Source organism: Gobius niger (genome assembly GCF_951799975.1).
Source record: "Gobius niger genome assembly, chromosome: 22".
Taxonomy (NCBI): Eukaryota; Metazoa; Chordata; class Actinopteri; order Gobiiformes; family Gobiidae; genus Gobius; species Gobius niger.
This window is the reverse complement of record NC_136873.1, coordinates 13,134,850-13,154,369: the sequence shown is the minus strand read 5'-3', so window position 1 is coordinate 13,154,369 and position 19,520 is coordinate 13,134,850. Positions and strand designations below refer to the sequence as shown.

Here is a 19,520-nt window from a genome sequence, read left to right as displayed (position 1 = left end):
GGTCATCATTGTAGTGTGATATAGACTGGTGCTATGGGACTGAAAAAAGCAGAATACCCCCTCTTTAAACTGTGCCAGTGACAAAGCCCCGTTATGCCACTATATATATATATAGGTATGTGGAGATTTCTAAAATGGAGTTGCCATTTTTGTCCCCAATATCTGTGACCGGGTTTTGCCCTGATCATTGTTAGAGCGGGACAGCAAGTGGCATTTTTGGCTGAAATTAGACGGTCATTCCCACAGTAAGTCACTAGTCATGTAGTCAGGATAATTGTCTTCAGTCTCGTGTAGAAATGGAGAGAATCGGTCTTCATTTACTCCCGCAGTAGCAAATTCAAAACTTATTTTTCACTTCAATGTGCAAGAATTGAATACACACCTTTCAAATACTGTGGACGCTGTGGAGAAGGAGGTGGACATGAAGAGGGTCTTGTTTGTCGTTTGCTGCTCAAAGTTTTGTGATCTTTCAAACTCCCCCCACATGTTTTGTCACTCCTACTAATGCACGTGTGGAAGAGATACACCTTAACACCATTCAGTTACTCAGCTACTTTTGTTGCTCGTTTTTCCCCACTTTCTGTCCACTAGCATTAGTTTTGTTTACTCTGCCCACTGACACAACTGAAAATAGCCTAATTAAACCAAACTCCAATGTTTAAATGAACTAAAGGAGCTAAAATATAAAATTATGCTTTAACACGTACGACCAATGGAAATATGTTAAATCAATGTTTACTGAAATTTTGATGAAAGAATCTTGAATATTTAAAAAGTCCTGGTCACGTCTCTCTTTAGGCCACACTGACCTCCATTCGTTTCAATGGAAGGGGCGGGACTAAAGACAGATGCTGATTTTGAACTAGAAACTGCTGCAACTTTCTTCATACTGAACATAAACACACACACATCTTTCCACTTAAACTATTTACTTGCCTTTCTATTGAGTTTGAAAATATTATCCACATACCTAATATATATGGTGCCACCCACATCCAGAATCTGCAGGTGGACACTAGACGTTTGGCCAGCTCAGTTTAACACTTTTTGTCCTGCAGATGGACGACCTTGATGTCCTGCAGGACAGTCCCGTGAACTTAAGAAATGGAGTTCCTGAAGTAGATCAAGAAGAAATACTCACCGGGCTGTTTAAAGATGGAGAAACTCTTCGGTCAGTAATAAAATCTCAAATACCACATTACTGTAAGACTGTAATAACAGTGATAACTGCATTGTGGGGTGGCCTTGTTCTCTGAAAATCCCCTAAAATGCCCTGCAATTCAATAACTGTATCATGGTTGTTTCTTATTTCCCTTTGCTTTATTATTGCAGCATTTGATATTAATGAACTCTTAGTATATTGGTGAAATCATCAATGCATTTTTAAATAATCACAGTTTAATGTAAATCTACATGTTGCTTGTGTCTTGTTGATTGACAAGTTTTCTGTACAAACCAAGAATCTACTTAGAAAATGTTCTTTGGACATAAGGAAACATTGGGGAGTTTTCTTTAAAGCAGTACTAAGTAACGTGTTTACCTTAATAAATCCTCCCCGTAGTCCCTGTGGGGGTAATACAAGTGTTTATGGGATGATTGGAGGGTCGTTCATCTCCCCCTGGTGTCTCTGGACAGAAAACCATGTTTGCAACTTGACTGCCACCGGTCCGGAGAAAGCAATACACACTAATGGAATCACCAAGAAGCTAACATGCTAACGGGCAAAGCTAACTGCGGGCTAACGTCACTTTAAACAGTATTTACAGCCAAGTTTGAGTGAAAAAAAGTATTTCCATTGTATAATTGGATACACAATAACCCTCTCCCCCTTCGCCTTTCCTGTCAGCGTAGTATTTACTCTCCAAGACAATTAATAAGTTAAAAAATCGTAACTTGCTACTACACCTGCAGTTGCGCTTATGGCCTCTAGGGGGAAGAGTTACTTAGTACTGCTTTAAAGGGACTCTACGGAGTTTAAAAATGTTACAGTTGAGTATTTTCCTCCCCCTACATGTTCCAGCCATGTCCTAATGTGTAGAATGAGCTCAGACCTGTTCACCACAACTGCCTCTAAAATCCTGCACTGTCACTCAAAAAGTTGTCAATTCGGGTGTGAGGTGCGGTCATGTAGAAGCTGTAGTTACACGTATGACCTGAGGTGGCAGTAGTGAGTATAAAATGGCCCCTTTAAGCTCAGATGCATTTTTGGTGACCCTTCTTGTTGAATTGACACAAAGAGTTCCTGTACAATACCACAAAATATGGTTTTGCGCCTAAATAAAGGTCTGAGGCATATTTTAAATCTCTTAAATGCACCCTTTTCACTGAGGGCCTCAATATGTGGCCCTCAATGAAAAAGGTTTGGACACACCTGTTTAAGCACATCCCTCATGTTGGATGTTGGACTGGGCCACGCGACAAAAAGATTGATCAAGAATTTCTTTTTACCTGTGCAATATAATGAATCGTTTCTTTTCAGTTACCGAGGGAACGCTGAAGAAGTGGGCTGCTATGTGGCTGCTGTCCCCTTGTCAAAAGAAAACGGCTACTTTGAGGTGGGAAAAGGTCCATTTTTTTATAAAGTGCGAGTTTTTCAAAATGTCACATGGCTGTTTTGTTATTTATGTGCTTTATTTGAAAGAAATCTCCAATCAGAACATTTGTGATCGTATTAAAGCTTATGATGAATGTTGTGGAAGGTCATGAGGAAGATCATTCACCTCTGAACCCCCGCGTTAACCGAGTGCATTTTCTCCAGTTCAGCTTTCTTAAAGGTTCTTAAAGGTTACAGCCTCTTGGCCAGTGTAACGCTCATTTGAAAGCTAAGACCTTGCCGCATTTTCATCACTTCTTTGTCACCTTTTTGATGCGTTTTCATAGCTTTTCTGTTGCTCTTTATGTTGCGGTGGCTGCATCATAAATGAGAAGGAATTTTGCTGTTTTCTCCGTTAGCATTGCGTTAGCTGCGGCGCTAATCCCTCTCTTCAGATTACCGCTGCCCTGATGCACTGATCACAAAAACTCCCTCACCTCCGACTGTCTCTGCCTCCACAGATGAAGATGAGCCATAAAGAGTTGTTTGCAGCTCAGTTGGGACCTTTTAGAATCTAAAAAGGAGGCTTATGTTGGAATGTTTTGGATGAGAACTTGTCTCATAAGCAAAGACTAAAGCACAATTAAGGGTGTATTCAGACCTGCACTGTTTGGTCCACTTTAAACGGGTCAGGGTTCGTTTTGAACGCTGGTCCGGATTTTTTTATTCAGGTGTGAATACAACAAACGAATCCAAAAGCTTCTGGAAAAAAGCTGTGAAAATAGCAACAAAACTGAGACGAAAACAATGATGGAAATGTGACAAAAAAGTGACGAAAAATGGATGAAAATGTGGCAAAAATGTCACAAGAAATTGACAAAAAATTGACAAATAAATGACAAAAATCTGGCAAAAAAATGGCAAAAATCTGGCAAAAAAATGACAAAAATCTGGCAAAAAAATGACAAAAATCTGGCAAAAAAATGACAAAAATGTGACAAAAAATGACAAAAAATGTGACAAAAAAATGACAAAAATGTGACAAAAAAATGACAAAAATCTGGCAAAAAAAAGACAAAAAATGTGACAAAAAAATGACAAAAATGTGACAAAAATCTGGCAAAAAAATGACAAAAATGTGAAAAAATGACAAAAATGTGAAAAATTGACAGAAAAATTACGAAAAGTGACCAAAAAATGACAAAAATCTGGCAAAAAAATGACAAAAATCTGGGAAAAAAAATTACAAAAATGTGACAAAAATGTGACAAAAATGTGACAGCAAATGATAAAAATTTGATAAAAAAATGACAAAAAAATGACAAAAATATGACAAAAAAATGACAAAAATGTGACAAAAAATGATAAAAATGTGATTAAAAAATGGACGAAAAAAGGACAAAAATGTGATAAAAATTTGACACAAAAAAATACAAAAAATGACAAAAATGTGACAAAACATGACAAAAAAGTTACAAAAATGAGTTGAATACCCAACAAAAAAATTATGAAAAAAAAATCTGATGACGTGAGGAAAAAGATCCTCTCGGTTCAGGCGGGAGTAAAGAGGTTAATGGTAAATTGGGACGGCAAATCGAAATAAAACCTAAATCTCAGTATTGATTTTGCCGTGTGGGCTACAGTGTAACACTAAGATGACGGCCGTCTCACAGTTCTGAAGTAGAGTCTCCAGTTCAGATATGAAATGTTTTTGTCCTAGTTTATGGTCTGCAACACTTCCACGGCCTCCCTTTGTCCGTTTCTCGCGCTGACTCGATGCACCCTGACACCGCTGTCCTCAGGTAGCCCTCACTCACTCCAGCTTCGTCTTTAAAATAAGCTCATTGACATTTAAACAAGCGCATCCTACATTCGGAATCGTATGTTTTATGCGCAGCGGTGACGCACGCTGCTGTCATCCTCCGACAAATCTCCGAAAGTTTGGAGCTTTTACGGCCCAAAAGGTCAGGCCTCTCGGAGCATGTGCGTCACTGCTATCGCTCCGGTTCCTTCAGAAAGCATCCGTTTGCACTCAGTATTTCTGCATTTCTCTGCAGTTTTAATCATCTGTCTGGGAAGAGCTCAGCCAAAAAAACCGGCAGCTTCCTCCCGCTCCTCAGATTTATCTTGAAACTGTTATTGTGTATCTTCAGCTCGTCAGGAACACATTCCAGCGACTGCATTTTTCCTGCTAACGTTTAATCTGCATTTAATCGGCCTTTCTGTGGTGACTTCGCATGTTCTCCCCGAATCTGCGGATCTTCCCTCATCAACTCTTCATATCGGGGTTTCCGCAGGGCATTGAAAAGCATTAAAAGTCATCAAATAAATTGTGCCTCAATCAAGGTCTTAAATGTCATTAAAAAGGATTAAAGTGGATTTCTTGGAAAATTGTGACATTGCTCAACAAGTTTTACAGCTTATCGAAAATAGAAGGACTTTATTATACAATTGTACAGTGAAATTGAAATGAGATGGTACCAAAGCTAAAGTATAAAACATATTCAGCCGCAGTTTTTCTGAAAGTCAACATATATTTTTCAAAAGTGTTTATTTCATTTACATTTTCACCCTTGTTTTCATGCATCACACTTTACTTTTTATCCCCTTTTTTGTTCCCCACATCCCCATTTCCCTTGTGATGGGCAGAGAAACTCAACAAAAAACAAAACATTGAAACAAAATTTAAAATAAATAATAATAACCCTGTCCAGGTTAAAGGAATAGGCCACCGTTTTTCCATACTGAGATATGTTCTTACCTTAGCTTTGACGAGTTCTTTAGGACCTGTCTGATCTTCCCCCGTGCCTTCAGTCACGTAAACACAGCGCAGACGGCGTTAGCATTTAGCCTCTCCCTCTCTCCTCTATAGCTCCAAAACAGGTCAAGATAGAAGCTACCAAGCTCTTCCACGTTTTCCCTATTTAATATGGTTACGTGAAGTGTTCCACGACAAAGTATAATTACACAAAATTAAACAATGTGGATTTTCTAAGCGGATAAAAGGGGGAACTATATTGTAAGGCGTAATAATACCAGGAGTAGTTCGAAATCCGCGCAGTAATCTTCCCTTTACTGTGCGGATGCCAAACTACTAGTAGTATTGAGATGTTACTTTTTACTGCAGATAAATGGTCTCGTTTCGCCTTTACTTCAGCTCCGTGTGGATTTTCTCGACTCTTTATAGCAACTTTAGCGAGTAGCTGCAGCATTTTGATTGTTTTGCTGCAGCTCATTTTCGCTGCTGTATCTCTTTAAGTTGGATTTTTAGTCGCTGGGTTAGTTTTTCAGATGAATAAACCCCTGGGTAAGGGGTATAAGAGTCGCCAAAACTGTTAGCCGTGAGTTAGCGGCTAGTTAGCCACATTAGCAACATTAGCCTGTATGCTGCAAACACTGCAGACGCTGCAGCACTAACAACATTTAGCTCTGGTTAAATCCAGCTCAGACTCTGATTTAGGGAGTGTCATGTAATAAAGTCAGCTCTATGTGGAATATTGTGTTTCCACTAAAGAATTCTCCAGTTTGTTTTTATTTTCTCTCCTCAGTGGAGCTGCTCCTTTTAAAGCGGCTAAATCTTAGGAACATTCTCACCTTCTAGAACGCAGGAAAATAAGGATGATGAGCCCTAAATTTGTTGGGGGCCTAAACCTTATACTAATAATGATCAGGGGCGTAGCACCAAATTCTGGGCCCTAGGTACAAACGATGTTTTTGGACCCCCCTCATATTTCTTGTTCTTTAACCACATAACAGTGGTTTGACAGTGCAGTTGATTTATTTTCTATTATAACTTTATTATAAACAGCGACCTAAAAATCTAGATTAGTCCTGGATCCTTAGTTCATTGTTTTGTTTTTGTTTGTCGTGAACTCGATGTTTGACTTGAAATTTCATCTGGATCGGCTTCAGTTACAGAAATGGAATAACCTTCAATCCCGGCAGTGATATAGATATTTAAATTGGTGGTGGAATATTCTGCGTAATGATTATTAGCACCACATTAAACAGGACGACTGCACCAGGGACATGGGATATTTGTGCTGGGAAGAACAAATGTGTGACTTTAAAGTAGGCATTAAAAAGAAATATTATACTACATGTTGTATCATTAAAAAAAAAGCAAAAAATGGGCTTCAACATCATTTAGTCTCGCACCATATTTGAAGCCGGCTGAACCATTTGGCACATTTTTAAATTCCTCCATCATTATTGTTTGTGCAAAATTCTGTCCAGCAACCGTTGTGTTTCAGCCCGGTTGTTCAGTTCTTATAGTATCAATTATGAGGAAACTTAGAAAGTACAATACAGAAAGCTTTTTGCAGCACTTTTTAGGGCCCACACCCTGCTCTGGGCCCTGGATACTCAGCACCCTTTACCCCCCCAGTCCGACGCCCCTGATAATGATATATCAGACTGCAATGTGTGTGACACTGGTTTTTGAATCATTGGGAATTAACAAATTGAAAATGTAGGGCTGATAAATGCTTAATAATAAAAGTGGCTTTTAAAAGGATGGAATTGGGGTCCTGGAAATTGTGTTAAGGGTCATGGAGGAGTCATGGAAAACCTCAAGAGAAAATCTGTAAGAACCCTGGTTAAAAATGTGTCAGAAAAGTTGAGAATGAATTTATTTAAGTCACTCTCATTCATTGTTTGTCAGGCATTGGGCCTTTAACCTCTAATCATCATATTTCACGTTTGATTGATTTTATTTGCCTTTTAAGCGTAATTGCACCTTAACACACCCCTTTTGTTCGGTAAACCGCTCTCTCGATCACTGTGTGTGCGCTCTTCAAACACACATGCCCTTCCTCGCTCTGCGCAGGTCACTATAGTGGACAGCGGCGTGCGGGGGGCCATCGCTGTGGGCCTGGTGCCCCAGTCCTACAGGCTGGACCATCAGCCCGGCTGGCTCCCACACTCCGTCGCCTACCACGCAGACAACGGCAAGTACGTCCAAACCGCAAGCACACAAATCCTGAATTAGACACTTGCCTACGGGCTGAACGAGTTTGGGGAAATTAAGTCATTGTAACTGGAAGCAGGGGGTGAATTATTCTCCAAAAAGTGACAAAAATCCAGCAAAAAAAGACAAAAATCCAGCAAAAAAGTGACAAAAATCCAGCTAAAAAAGTGACAAAAATCCAGCAAAAAAGTGACAAAAATCCCACAAAAAAAGACAAAAATCCAGCAAAAAAGTGACAAAAATTCATCAAAAAAAGACAAAAATCCAACAGAAAAAAGACAAAAATCCATCAAAAAAGTGACAAAAATCCAGCAAAAAAGTGACAAAAATCCAGCAAAAAAGTGACAAAAATCCATCAGAAAAAAGACAAAAATCCAGCAGAAAATGACAAAAATCCATCAAAAAAGTGACAAAAATCCATAAAAAAGTGACAAAAATCCATAAAAAAGTGACAAAAATCCCCCAAAAAAGTGTCAAAAAAAAAGAAAAAAAAAAGACAAAAATCCAGCAAAAAATGACAAAAATCCAGGAGAAAAAAGACAAAAATCCAGCAGAAAAGTGACAAAAATCCCAAAATTTAAAATGTGAAAAAAAGCATTAAATTTTGTTTTTGAAAAATTGAAAAAAAAAATTATAATCGATTTTTTGCGATTATGCCAATTTTGTAATCGTTTACTGTTGTAATCGAAATCTTAATCAAATTTAGATTAATTGCACAGCCCTAGTTCATCTGCAGGGTTTACTGGATAAATAGTGAAGACCTGGTCACTAATAATGATATTTTATTTAAGATATTTCAGAAATACTAGAATTTGAGAAAGGGACATCAGCGTTCTGCTCATAGAAATAAAAACGAGAAGCGACTTTTGTTCCTAAAGTGTCCAGAGTCCGTTAGCTCGGTGTGTTTTTCCGTTAGCTTTAGCCTCAAACATCGCAAATGATGAACGATGTTGTCAACCATCGACCACACTTATGAATGTAATGTTGTAAACCTATTTAGATTTCACTCTAGATAATAATATACACTACGGCTCAAAAGTTATAGCTTCTCTAATCAGCACAACAGTTTTCAGCAGTGCTGCTTAATTACACAAGAGTTTTCTGATCATCAATGACCCTTTAGCACAAATTAGCACCTCTGCACTCGGAGTCCAGTGTGTTCATTGTAACTGGAAGCAGGGGGTGAATTATTCTCTGCTTTGGGTGTTTTATTAACTAACAGACTGATTTATGGCAGCGTTTGATTACAGTAATCATGCAACCCCATATTAAGCCTCGCAAATATGGTATTCAGATTAATTCCACGCGTAAATGATGTGTTTTTGCCTGCTGTAATCTAATGTGTCCTTCCAGGTTGTACAATGGTAACCCTGTAGGGCAGCGGTTTGGTCCGAAATGTTCCCGTGGAGACCGCATCGGCTGTGGAATTCGCTCTGAAAATATTGAAACTCGAGCGGCTTCGGTCTTTTTCACTAAAAATGGCGCCGAGGTCAGAGCTTTGTGTTTCTATTGCGGCCCGTCGGTTTTGTGAGTTTTCTGGTGTAATACTCCTTGCGTTTCTCTCTCCCGCAGGTGGGTTCGGTGGAGGTAGGGGTGTCGGGGGAGGGGCTGTTCCCCGCCGTAGGGATGCACTCTCTGGGGGAGGAGGTGAGGGTGGACCTCGGGGCGGAGTGGGTCCCGGAGGAAGACGACAGCGCGATGATGGTGGACGGGCACGAGGAGGACTGGAGCCGGCTGATCGACATCCGGGTCAGCGGCGCGGTGAGTTACTGTCCCAGAGAGAGACGGAAACTGTAGTGCAGCGAGAACAGTCCATTCGTAGAACCGTAGTTACTGCCTTGGGGCGAGACATGGAGGGTGAAAGCAAAACAGAAATAAGTGAAATGATCTTGAATTAAGTACTTCTGTCCTTGATTTGAAACTCTTCATTGAAGAAGTCTGTCCATGGTGCGATATTTACACTTAAAGGGACTAATTTAGATGGGAGTTGACATTTTTTATACTCGCCACTGCCACCTCTGGTCTTACCGGTAACTGCAGCTCGTGCATGACGATGGAGAAAGTGGGTTCGGCCAGAAACGCCAACTTTTTGAGTGACATCGCAGGATTATAGCAGCAGTTGTGGTGAATAAGTCTGGGCTCATTATACACATTAGGACATTCTGTTTAATACGGCCGGGCTATATCGTATATAGTTGTCGCTAGAGATGCACCGATACCAGTAGCGGGTATCGGGCCAATACCACATGCTTGTACTCATACTCGTACTCATTAATGAGGTCCCGATACCAGAAACCGATACCACTTGACATGTGGCCAGCGCTCCTACAGGACGCAGCTCCACTGAGGAGAGAAAATGGCAACAAACTGGAGAATTCTTTAGTGTAAATCCAATATTCCACATAGAGCTATTACAGACGACACTCCCTAAACCAGAGTCTGTGCTGGATTTAACCAGAGCTAAATGATGTTAGTGCTGCAGCGTCTGCAGTGTTTACAACATACAGGCTAATGATGCTAATGTTGCTAACTAGCCGCTAAATCACGGCTAACAGTTTTAGCGATTCATACGCCTTTTTATGCCCAGGGGTTTATTAATCTGAAAAACTAACCCAGCGACTAAAGAGTCCTCAGAAAATCCAACTTAAAGAGATACAGCATGTTTATATTGAGACAAAATGAGCTGTAAATGTAGCTACTCGTTAAGTTACTATAAACACACGAGAAAATCCACACGGAAAGGAGAAAAGAGACCATTTATCTGCAGTAATAAGTAACATCTCAATACTATTGTTAAATAAAAATAGATAAATGATTAAAGCACAAGCATTGAGGAGCTTTAGGACATGAGCTGTTCTGTCTTTGATGGACAGAGGAATAAAAATTGAAAATAATATTGAATGTATTATAAAAAAATAAAATGGCATCTGTTAAATTCTGATATAACTTCTCTTAAACTTTACTCAACGAAATTTAAATGAGTAAATTAATTACAAACCAATCAGCTGTGAAAAGTCAGTGTATAAATCGTCTATTCACTTCACAAAGTCTGTTAAAGTGAATAGACGGTTTACCAAATACCAACACGTTTAAAACCAGTTCAGTTGCAGTTTTAGCTGGAATTTACCACATTTTTTTGTTCAAAAGTTTCTGTTTTCTCCAACTCTCTTTCCTCTGTTGTGTTTGCAAATCTGAAGAAATGTATTGTGCGTTTGTGGCATTAAGATGTACTATGTGGGCATTAAATAGCATTACATTTTACAGAACGAGGTCCCGAGTTGTTCACAGCGCATTATTCTTACATGTGAGGACCCAGAGCTTCCACTGCTGCTTCTCTGAAAACCTTTTCCTTTTCTCACGTGGTACAAAAGCGTTGACAAATCGCCGCTAATGTAAAAGCTGAAGTTTCAGGACTTTAGAGCGTGTCATGTGAGTGGAGGTTTGAACAGCTGTGCTGCTAAGCTACACACGGCACCAACAGAAGTTCTTTCTTTACTGTGTGTTTAGTCATGAGCTCAGCAGGGTTTGACTCAGCAGGTGCTGACGCCCCGAGTGATAAGAAGGACAGGTTCAGGCAAGTTTGGATTTCATTGGTGGGTTTTAGATGACATCACTTTACTTATTTAACCGACCTGCATATGGCTGAGCTCCGGGTCACATTAATATTGTCCATCCTTTTATTTGTTTACTTTATTTGAGCTTTATTTAACCAGGAAAGTCCCGCTGAGATTAAGAATATCTTTTTCAGGGGAGTCCTGGTCCCAGAGGGGAAACTATTGTCCATCTTAGGGCTGCTCGATTATTGAAAAAATAATAATCACGATTATTTTTGTCATAATTGAAATCACGATTATTAAACCGATTATTTGTTGCCTTTAAAAAAAAACATCAAAAAAGTGACAAAAATCCAGCAAAAAAGTGACAAAAATCCAGCAAAAAAGACAAAAATCCAACAAAAAAAGTGACAAAAATCCAGCAAAAAAGTGACAAAAATCCATCAAAAAAAGACAAAAATCCAACAGAAAAAAAACAAAAATCCAGCAAAAAAGTGACAAAAATCCAGCAAAAAAGTGACAAAAATCCAGCAAAAAAGTGACAAAAATCCAGCAAAAAAGTGACAAAAATCCAGCAGAAAAAAGACAAAAATCCAGCAGAAAATGACAAAAATCCATCAAAAAAGTGACAAAAATCCCCCCAAAAAAGTGTCAAAAATCAACAAAAAAAAGACAAAAATCCATCAAAAAAGTGACAAAAATCCATCAAAAAATGACAAAAATCCAGCAGAAAAAAGACAAAAATCCAGCAGAAAAAAGACAAAAATCCAGCAAAAAACACAAAAATCCAACAAAAAAAGTGACAAAAATCCATCAAAAAAAGACAAAAATCCAACAGAAAAAAGACAAAAATCCAGCAAAAAAGTGACAAAAATCCAGCAAAAAAGTGACAAAAATCACGCAAAAAAGTGACAAAAATCCAGCAAAAAAGTGACAAAAATCCAGCAGAAAAAAGACAAAAATCCAGCAGAAAATGACAAAAATCCATCAAAAAAGTGACAAAAATCCATAAAAAAGTGACAAAAATCCCCCAAAAAAAGTGTCAAAAATCAACAAAAAAAAGACAAAAATCCATCAAAAAGTGACAAAAATCCAGCAGAAAAAAGACAAAAATCCAGCAGAAAAAAGACAAAAATCCAGCAGAAAAAAGACAAAAATCCAGCAGAAAAAAGACTAAAATCCAGCAAAAAAGTGACAAAAATCTCAAAATTTAAAATTTGAAAAAAAAAACATTCCATTTTTTTTTTGGAAAAAAAATAAATTGAAAAATTGAAAAAAAAAATTATAATCGATTTTTTGCGATTATGCTAATTTTGTAATCGTTTACTGTTGTAATCGAAATCGTAATCGAATTTCGATTAATTGCACAGCCCTAGTCCATCTGCAGGGTTTACTGGATAAATAGTGAAGACCTGGTCACTAATAATGATATTTTATTTAAGATATATCAGAAATACTAGAGTTTGAGAAAGGGACATCAGCGTTCTGCTCATAGAAATAAAAAAGAGAAGCGGCTTTTGTTCCTGAAGTGTCCAGAGTCCGTTAGCTCGGTGTGTTTTTCCGTTAGCTTTAGCCTCAAACATCGCAAATGATGAACGATGTTGTCAACCATCGACCACATTTATGAATGTAATGTTATAGACCTATTTAGATTTCACTGTAGATAATAATATACACTACGGCTCAAAAGTTATACACAAGAGTTTTCTGATCATCAATGACCCTTTAGCACTATTTAGCACCTCTGCACGAGTGAAGTGTGTTCCTCCGCATCGTGCATTATAACCGTCTAATGCTCGGCTCCGAGTTGTTTAATCCGGTTATACCACGGTCCCACAAACTTAACATTTTCTATCAAATGTTGTTTTCATTTACTAAACTGGCCAGACATCTTAAACCACCGGGACTATTTTATGTGTGTTTTTAGCCGGTCTTACACTGTCTGAAGTCGGGCTGCTCGATTATTGAGGAAATGATAATCACGATTATTTTAGTCATAATGGAAATCACGATTATTCAAACGTATGCTGAGACTGCTGCCCCCGCGACCCGGCCCCGGATAAAGCGGAAGAAAATGGATGGATGGATGGATCAAACGTTTGCCTCGATTAAGGAGAGGTCTCTGTTTCACACCTGCCCCCTGCTGGCCGGCCCTCACACCTGCACAAGTAAACTGAGCTGCGCGGCCTGATGACATCATCACACAGCGCCGTTTGTTTTTGTGTCAGGCAAAAGCACGAGCCATGGCACGTGAAATGTGAAGGGAAAATAATCCCAGCGCTGTGAAATAATGCAAATCTGCTTTGCAAAAAAAATAAAAAAATGTTTTAATAAAGTCGATTATGCTAATTTTGTAATTGTTTAGTGTAATAATCAAAATTGTAATCACATTTCGATTAATTGTACAGCCCTAGTCTCTCGCTGCTGTGAGGATCTCCGTCATAAGCACACGCTGCATCGCCAGAATCACATCAGGACTAACTCAGGCACTTTTCTGTGGAAGTAAACGCTGCTAGTTTGCGGCTCCTGGGCAGGAGTTAATTCACTTTCACGCTGTTTAACCTGATGCTAGTTAGCTAGCTTCCTGGAGCTCAATTGTTTGTGGAAACGGCTGCGGTGGAGCCGCTTATACCTTGGTCCCACAAACGGAAACTTTTATGTCTGACTTTACTTATCCATCCAAATACGCTTAAGTGAATGGATCATTTAATGTAGGTCTGAAAATATACGAGAATAATGCACGACAGTTTGCCTTGGAATTCTCACTGACCGTCAGTGCTTAGTTTGCAAATGAGTAGTTTCAGGAACACTTTTGATCCAATGTGATGGATTGGGGAAACAGTTGCTGGAACTCTCTCATTAAACACCATTATATCAAATCAAATCTTTGCCGGATCCTCCTAAATATTTCTCGGATCCTTTACCCTGAAAAACGGAGAATTGGGGGATTGCGTTCTCCCAAACGTTGGATCAAATTAAGCCCTGCTGACCGTGGTGTAGTTGAGCTTAAATAAAAGTCACTTCCCTGGACCAACAGCATCACAACTTGGTCTCGAAAGATATAAACATTTTCTTTGGTACCTGCCTGTGATACTTTTATTTTTTCCATACCAGTAGTACTTCGTTGCCCAACCCTGTTCCCTTCCGTGGTTCTACTTATATCTGGTCTTATATATATATATTTTTCCAAACCAGTCGCTGTAGAAGTCGATCCCTGAGAGCTTTTATTTAACAGTCCGGCTTAATTCAGCCGAGCCTCGTCAAATTCTTCCAGCCGCACGGTGGTCCCGCTAAATCTCTCTGTTGTCCTGACAGGTACTTTATTTCATTGTATACTTTTCCTTTAAACCTGCGTTTTGACTTTTTCCGAGCGGCCGATTTGAACATCTTCGCCCTCTCCGTTACAGCGTCCAAGCTAAACTCCTCTGCGTTTTCCGAACAGAGGTTTTCCTTTCTACAGCACATCACGGTGTGTTCGACCGTGGAAATTATTCTCCATTTCTTTACACAAGTGACAGGTTTTTCCAATGTAATGCTAATCACTCAGACTACTTTTTATTTTAGGTATCGTAATGTCATCTGCAATAACAACGTCTGCCCCGGTGCCTCCATGGCTCTGATTGTGAATGAAACCTGCTAATGTAGAACTTAATCTGAAGCTGATGAGTTAGTTATGTTTGAAACGGGAAATGAAAGGACAAAACACAATAAAATCCATATTTGTGAAGAGTGTTATTTTGTGTAGAAATTAAGGCTGCTCGATTATTGAAAAAAAATAATCACGATTATTTTTGTCATAATTGAAATCACGATTATTCAAACGATTATTTGTTGCCTTTAAAAAATCCATCAAAAAAGTGACAAAAATCCAGCAAAAGTGAAAAAAATCCAGCAAAAAAATGACAAAAATCCAATAAAAAAAAGACAAAAATCCAGCAAAAAAATGACAAAAATCCAGCAAAAAAAGACAAAAATCCAGCAAAAAAAATGACAAAAATCCAGCAAAAAAAGACAAAAATCCAGCAAAAAAATGACGAAAATCCATCAAAAAAGTGACAAAAATCCAGCAAAAAAGTGACAAAAATCCATCAAAAAAGTGACAAAATTCCATCAAAAAAGTGACAAAATTCCATCAAAAAAATTACAAAAATCCAGCAGAAAAAAAGACAAAAATCCATCAAAAAAGTGACAAAAATCCAAAAATTAAAAATTAGAAAAAAAAAAAAAAAAAATTGAAAAAAAATTTTTATAATCGATTTTTTGCAATTATGCTAATTTTGTAATCGTTTACTGTTGTAATCGAAATCGTAATCGAATTTCGATTAATTGCACAGCCCTAGTAGAAATTGTTTAATACTTGGAAACAGAAGGTCTTATTACTGCGATCCTCAAGTCAGCTTTCTTTGTAGTAAAGTTCACCATCTATGTCCACACTCAGCATTACTTTAAACACTCCATTCCTTTTCTGTCCTGGTTGTGACTGTAGTATGTTGTTTTTTGACAAATCTTGCGATTCCATTTGCGATTTTTATATTTGATATATGTAAGTGATGATTGAAGGACGTAGTCTTGCTGTAATGTTCAAATTGCCCGTGTGGGGCTCCCATCCCAGTACCAGCCAGGCCCTTCCTGCTGAGCTTCTGAGACCTGACGGGATCGGGCAGAGCAAAGGCGGTCTGGCCTTACATTAGAACAAGTAAGGATTAAACAACTCGGAGCCGTGCATTAGACGGTTATAATGCACGACGCGGAGTCAAGAACACAACGACGCGCAGCGGAGTGGTGTTACTCCGCGAAGTGCATTATAACCGTCTAATGCGGCTCCTCGTTGTTTAATCCGCTTATACCATGGTCCCACAAACGTAACATTTATAATAAATATTTTTTCCATTGACTAAACTCACTAAATCTGCCAGACTACGGGACTATTTTGTGTGGGTTATTAGCCGGTCACTGAAGGCTGGTCTCAGAGCGAGTCATTCTCCGCAGTTACGAGGATCTCAGTCAGGCTCAACGACACAACATCAGCACAGAATCACAACACAACAGGACTAACCCGGAAACACTTTTCCCTGGAAGTAAACACCGATATGCGGCACTCGTGGGCAGGAGTTATTTCACTTTTACGCTGTTTAACCTGTAGCTAAAGCTAGCTAGCTCAACCAGCTCAACTGTTTATGGAAACAGCTGCGGTGGAGTCGCTCACACCTGGGCCCCCCCAGCTGAAACTTTTATGTTTGACTTTACTAATCCAGACAAATATGCTTCAATGCAGGATCATTTTATGTACGCCTGAAAATAATAAATAGCCTTAACCGTTTTCAATAGAAATGTAAAGCTCATATGTTATTAACAGTAGCTAACCTAGCTGCTCACTCTGCTCTACAAACATTTATCAAACATTTTGTTTTGGCCAAAAACGTTGAAATTAAACAAAATCCATCTCATACGTTCCTGTCAGTCACTAATTACGCCTTTATCTGGTTCAGCTGTGTCATGCGTTGCTATGGCGACGCCACAGCGGAGTGATATCCCAGTGATTTAACTACCGGACTACGTGTGCGGTTATACCAAAATAATGCACCAGCCAATCAGAGTCCAGTATTCACCCAGACCATGGTATAATACACAATAATCTACTTTAAAAAATTTAGTTTTATGTGGACAGCGCCCTCTTCTGGACGAGTTTGGCTTCCATCTTTCCCGGGCATTCAGAGTACCTCTGGGCAGGGCCAACTTAACCTACCCATAGGCCCCTGGGCTAACCATGAAATATAGCCCCCCCCCCCACACCCACTCACTCACTTTAATCCAAGATGGCTCCACTACGTGTTCATGACTCATTAATGTAAGCGATAATAGCCATTTTATCATGCTCACATATACTCAGAGGTGTGTTTCCAATCAGAAAACCACAACACCCTAAAGTTCCCTAAAGGAGAAAAAGAAATGTTGTATGCTCAAGAAAAAATAATATATATGTATTTTGGAGACTGATTGAAGCACAGACAGTCTATCTAAACACTTTAGAATCTCCTTTATGGAAACTCAGACAAAACTTTTATCTGTTGCAGCTGAACCTGAGGTCAGAGGCTCCACAATTTCCAGATGAAAAAAAAAATCCTCTGCCTCTGGAGGTTCGGTTATTGCAGTAGTTAAAACCTCGATTGTGATTCGATATCGATAAACCTTGCAGCCCTTATCGCCTATGCCCAACACTGGCCCTGGTGAGGACAGGAGAGGTTTTCTTCTGAGGAGCCCCTAAACTGCCTCTGTAATGAGTTTACGGACGGCCTCGATCCGGCTTCTGTTTGGAGTTCCTCGTCTCCAGTGGCAGCTCACATAACAATTGGTTGCTATTTGTGCGGATCACGACCGTAGCTGCTTGACGTGTTCAGAGATGGGAGCAGGTCGACAGACATGAAGATAAATGACTTCCTCGACTGCTGCTTTTGGAGGCGCCTGACGAGGTACAAAGCCGCAGAATACCGTCGTGTCGTCCGCTAATACTCCAGTTGTTTAGATTTCACTCCCAGGACGTGCTGTTTGGATAGACTCTTTCTGATCTGAGTAATCACCGCTCTCCTCGGTTTCCAAGCTCAATGTTTGAATTTACTTAAGTAGAGTTTTTAAGGATCTGTACTTGAAGTGGGAGAAACCATTTTGATTTCAGGACCTCGCTTCTGACCTGTTCAAAGGTGTTCTGGCCTTTTCTCACAAGACGGCGTCCGCTGAAGCCGTTGATCAGGCCCGGATCAGACCTGGGCGTGAGCTGCAGTGGGACAGAGCGGTCATTTTACCCCCCGATGCTGCTGCTTTTCTTCTCCGCCACAGCCACTGCTCTTTTGTGCGTCTGTGGTGAGTTCTTTGATTACACTGGGCTACAAAAAATCTTGGAAGGAGCTCTTGCCCGAAAAATAACTGCTGTTTTGGGGCTAACTAGTCCCACTTTGTTACTGCCATGTCCTATGGATCTTAAACTATACCCCCATGGTCTACGTCAGGATCTCCCCAGTATTTAAGCCTACATCCAGCCCATACGCTTGAATAGAGGGACTTTTTTGGGGCCGGTGACAAGTGGCTAGGCTAAGTTAGCCCGGTTATTTATTTATTAGTTTATTTGACAGGGACAGTACACATTAATGAACATTTCTGTGAATGCAAAGTTAGTTTTCAGCTGTTGTCCCTGGGTGAGGTGTATAGTGCCAACAACAAATATAAAACATAAATTCTCTAATACTGGCCTGTATTCCATTAGCGGCCGGGTCTCTAACAGAGGTCGGGTTTGCGGCTGACGGAGGCAAATTAAAGCCGGTCTCTAAAACAGGCCGGGGCTTTTATTAGAAACTATAACAGTAGAAATATTCCCCATGTTAGGAATTTGTCTCATACTCGTGTAAATGAAAACTCACGTGCAGGAAGTAAACAAACGGGAACCCGGGCCGAGGGGGACGCTGCGGAGGAGCTGATCCGAGCGTAACTTTGACACAGATTTAGCCACTTTTCAAACCTCCTGTGACTATGTTTGGAAACGGGGCAAACAACAAATGTTGTGTGACCCTCCAGGGTTTTAATAAAGTCTCCATCGCGTCTTCAAAGCATGTCCAGCTGCTCCGTGTGCAGGTCAGTCCCACGCCTCAAAATAACTCCTCCCATCAGCGCGAGCGTCTCGTCTTCTCTCGGGTCAGTCTCATGATCGATCACAAACACAAACGCTCCGTCTAAACTCGCCTTTTACACAAGAGAACAACAAATAATCCGGTCCGCGGTAAAAACGAAACAGAAACCTGCAGTGACACTGACGTCAAAGCTCCGCTAACAGCAACGAAACACTTCCTGTTGTCCCGACAAAATAAAAGGCGTCAATGTTCCAGCCGCTGGGAGAGGGTTTGAAATGTTCATTAATAAATGAACCTAATATTTTAGGTGCAAATGGACACAAATCTCGTTTTTCTTCATTTTCCTGGTCGTCCGTTTTGCTCAAACAGAAATGAAGGCCTGTCTCTAATTGTGGCCTGGTTCCAATAAAGGCCTGGTCCCAGATGCCCTTGAGTAAATAAAGAACCCGGCCGATATTAGAGCATTTACGATACTTACATGACAAATGTTGATACAATTCATACATTGATAATATCAGAATATTCGTTCTGTGACTTGCACAATAGAATGGAGATTTTTGTGCAATGGCAGGTCATACAGTTCAAACATAGGAAATTATAAGGATGAATATGTACAGTTATTATTTACAAGAAAACACCTGTGCAGAGGATCCTGACACTTGGCTCAGTCCTGCACCAGGAGATCTGTACAGGGTCTAATGAGCTCATCGCTGATTGGATTTCAACCAGTTTTTTAGTTGAGTCCTAAATGTGTTAACTGTGGGTTAGCTTGTTGCGATCGCCTTCAGCTCATTGTTGATTAAAAGTCTGCAATAAACCACACATGCGTCAAGCACGGCGCAGTG

At 39.8% G+C, this 19,520-nt stretch overlaps 1 protein-coding gene across 1 annotated transcript in view; it reads left to right on the top strand.

Moving 5' to 3' along the window:
- The first annotated feature begins 1,050 nt into the window (after positions 1-1,050).
- Positions 1,051-19,520, top strand: part of LOC306981298 (SPRY domain-containing protein 3-like) — a 69,100-nt gene continuing 50,630 nt past the window's right edge. Inside the window, exons 1-5 of the mRNA XM_079580867.1 lie at positions 1,051-1,171; positions 2,480-2,555; positions 7,362-7,486; positions 8,856-8,991; positions 9,075-9,263. Coding sequence (XP_079436993.1) covers positions 1,059-1,171; positions 2,480-2,555; positions 7,362-7,486; positions 8,856-8,991; positions 9,075-9,263 — 639 coding nt within the window. The 5' untranslated portion in view covers positions 1,051-1,058. The remainder of the gene's footprint in view (positions 1,172-2,479; positions 2,556-7,361; positions 7,487-8,855; positions 8,992-9,074; positions 9,264-19,520) is intronic.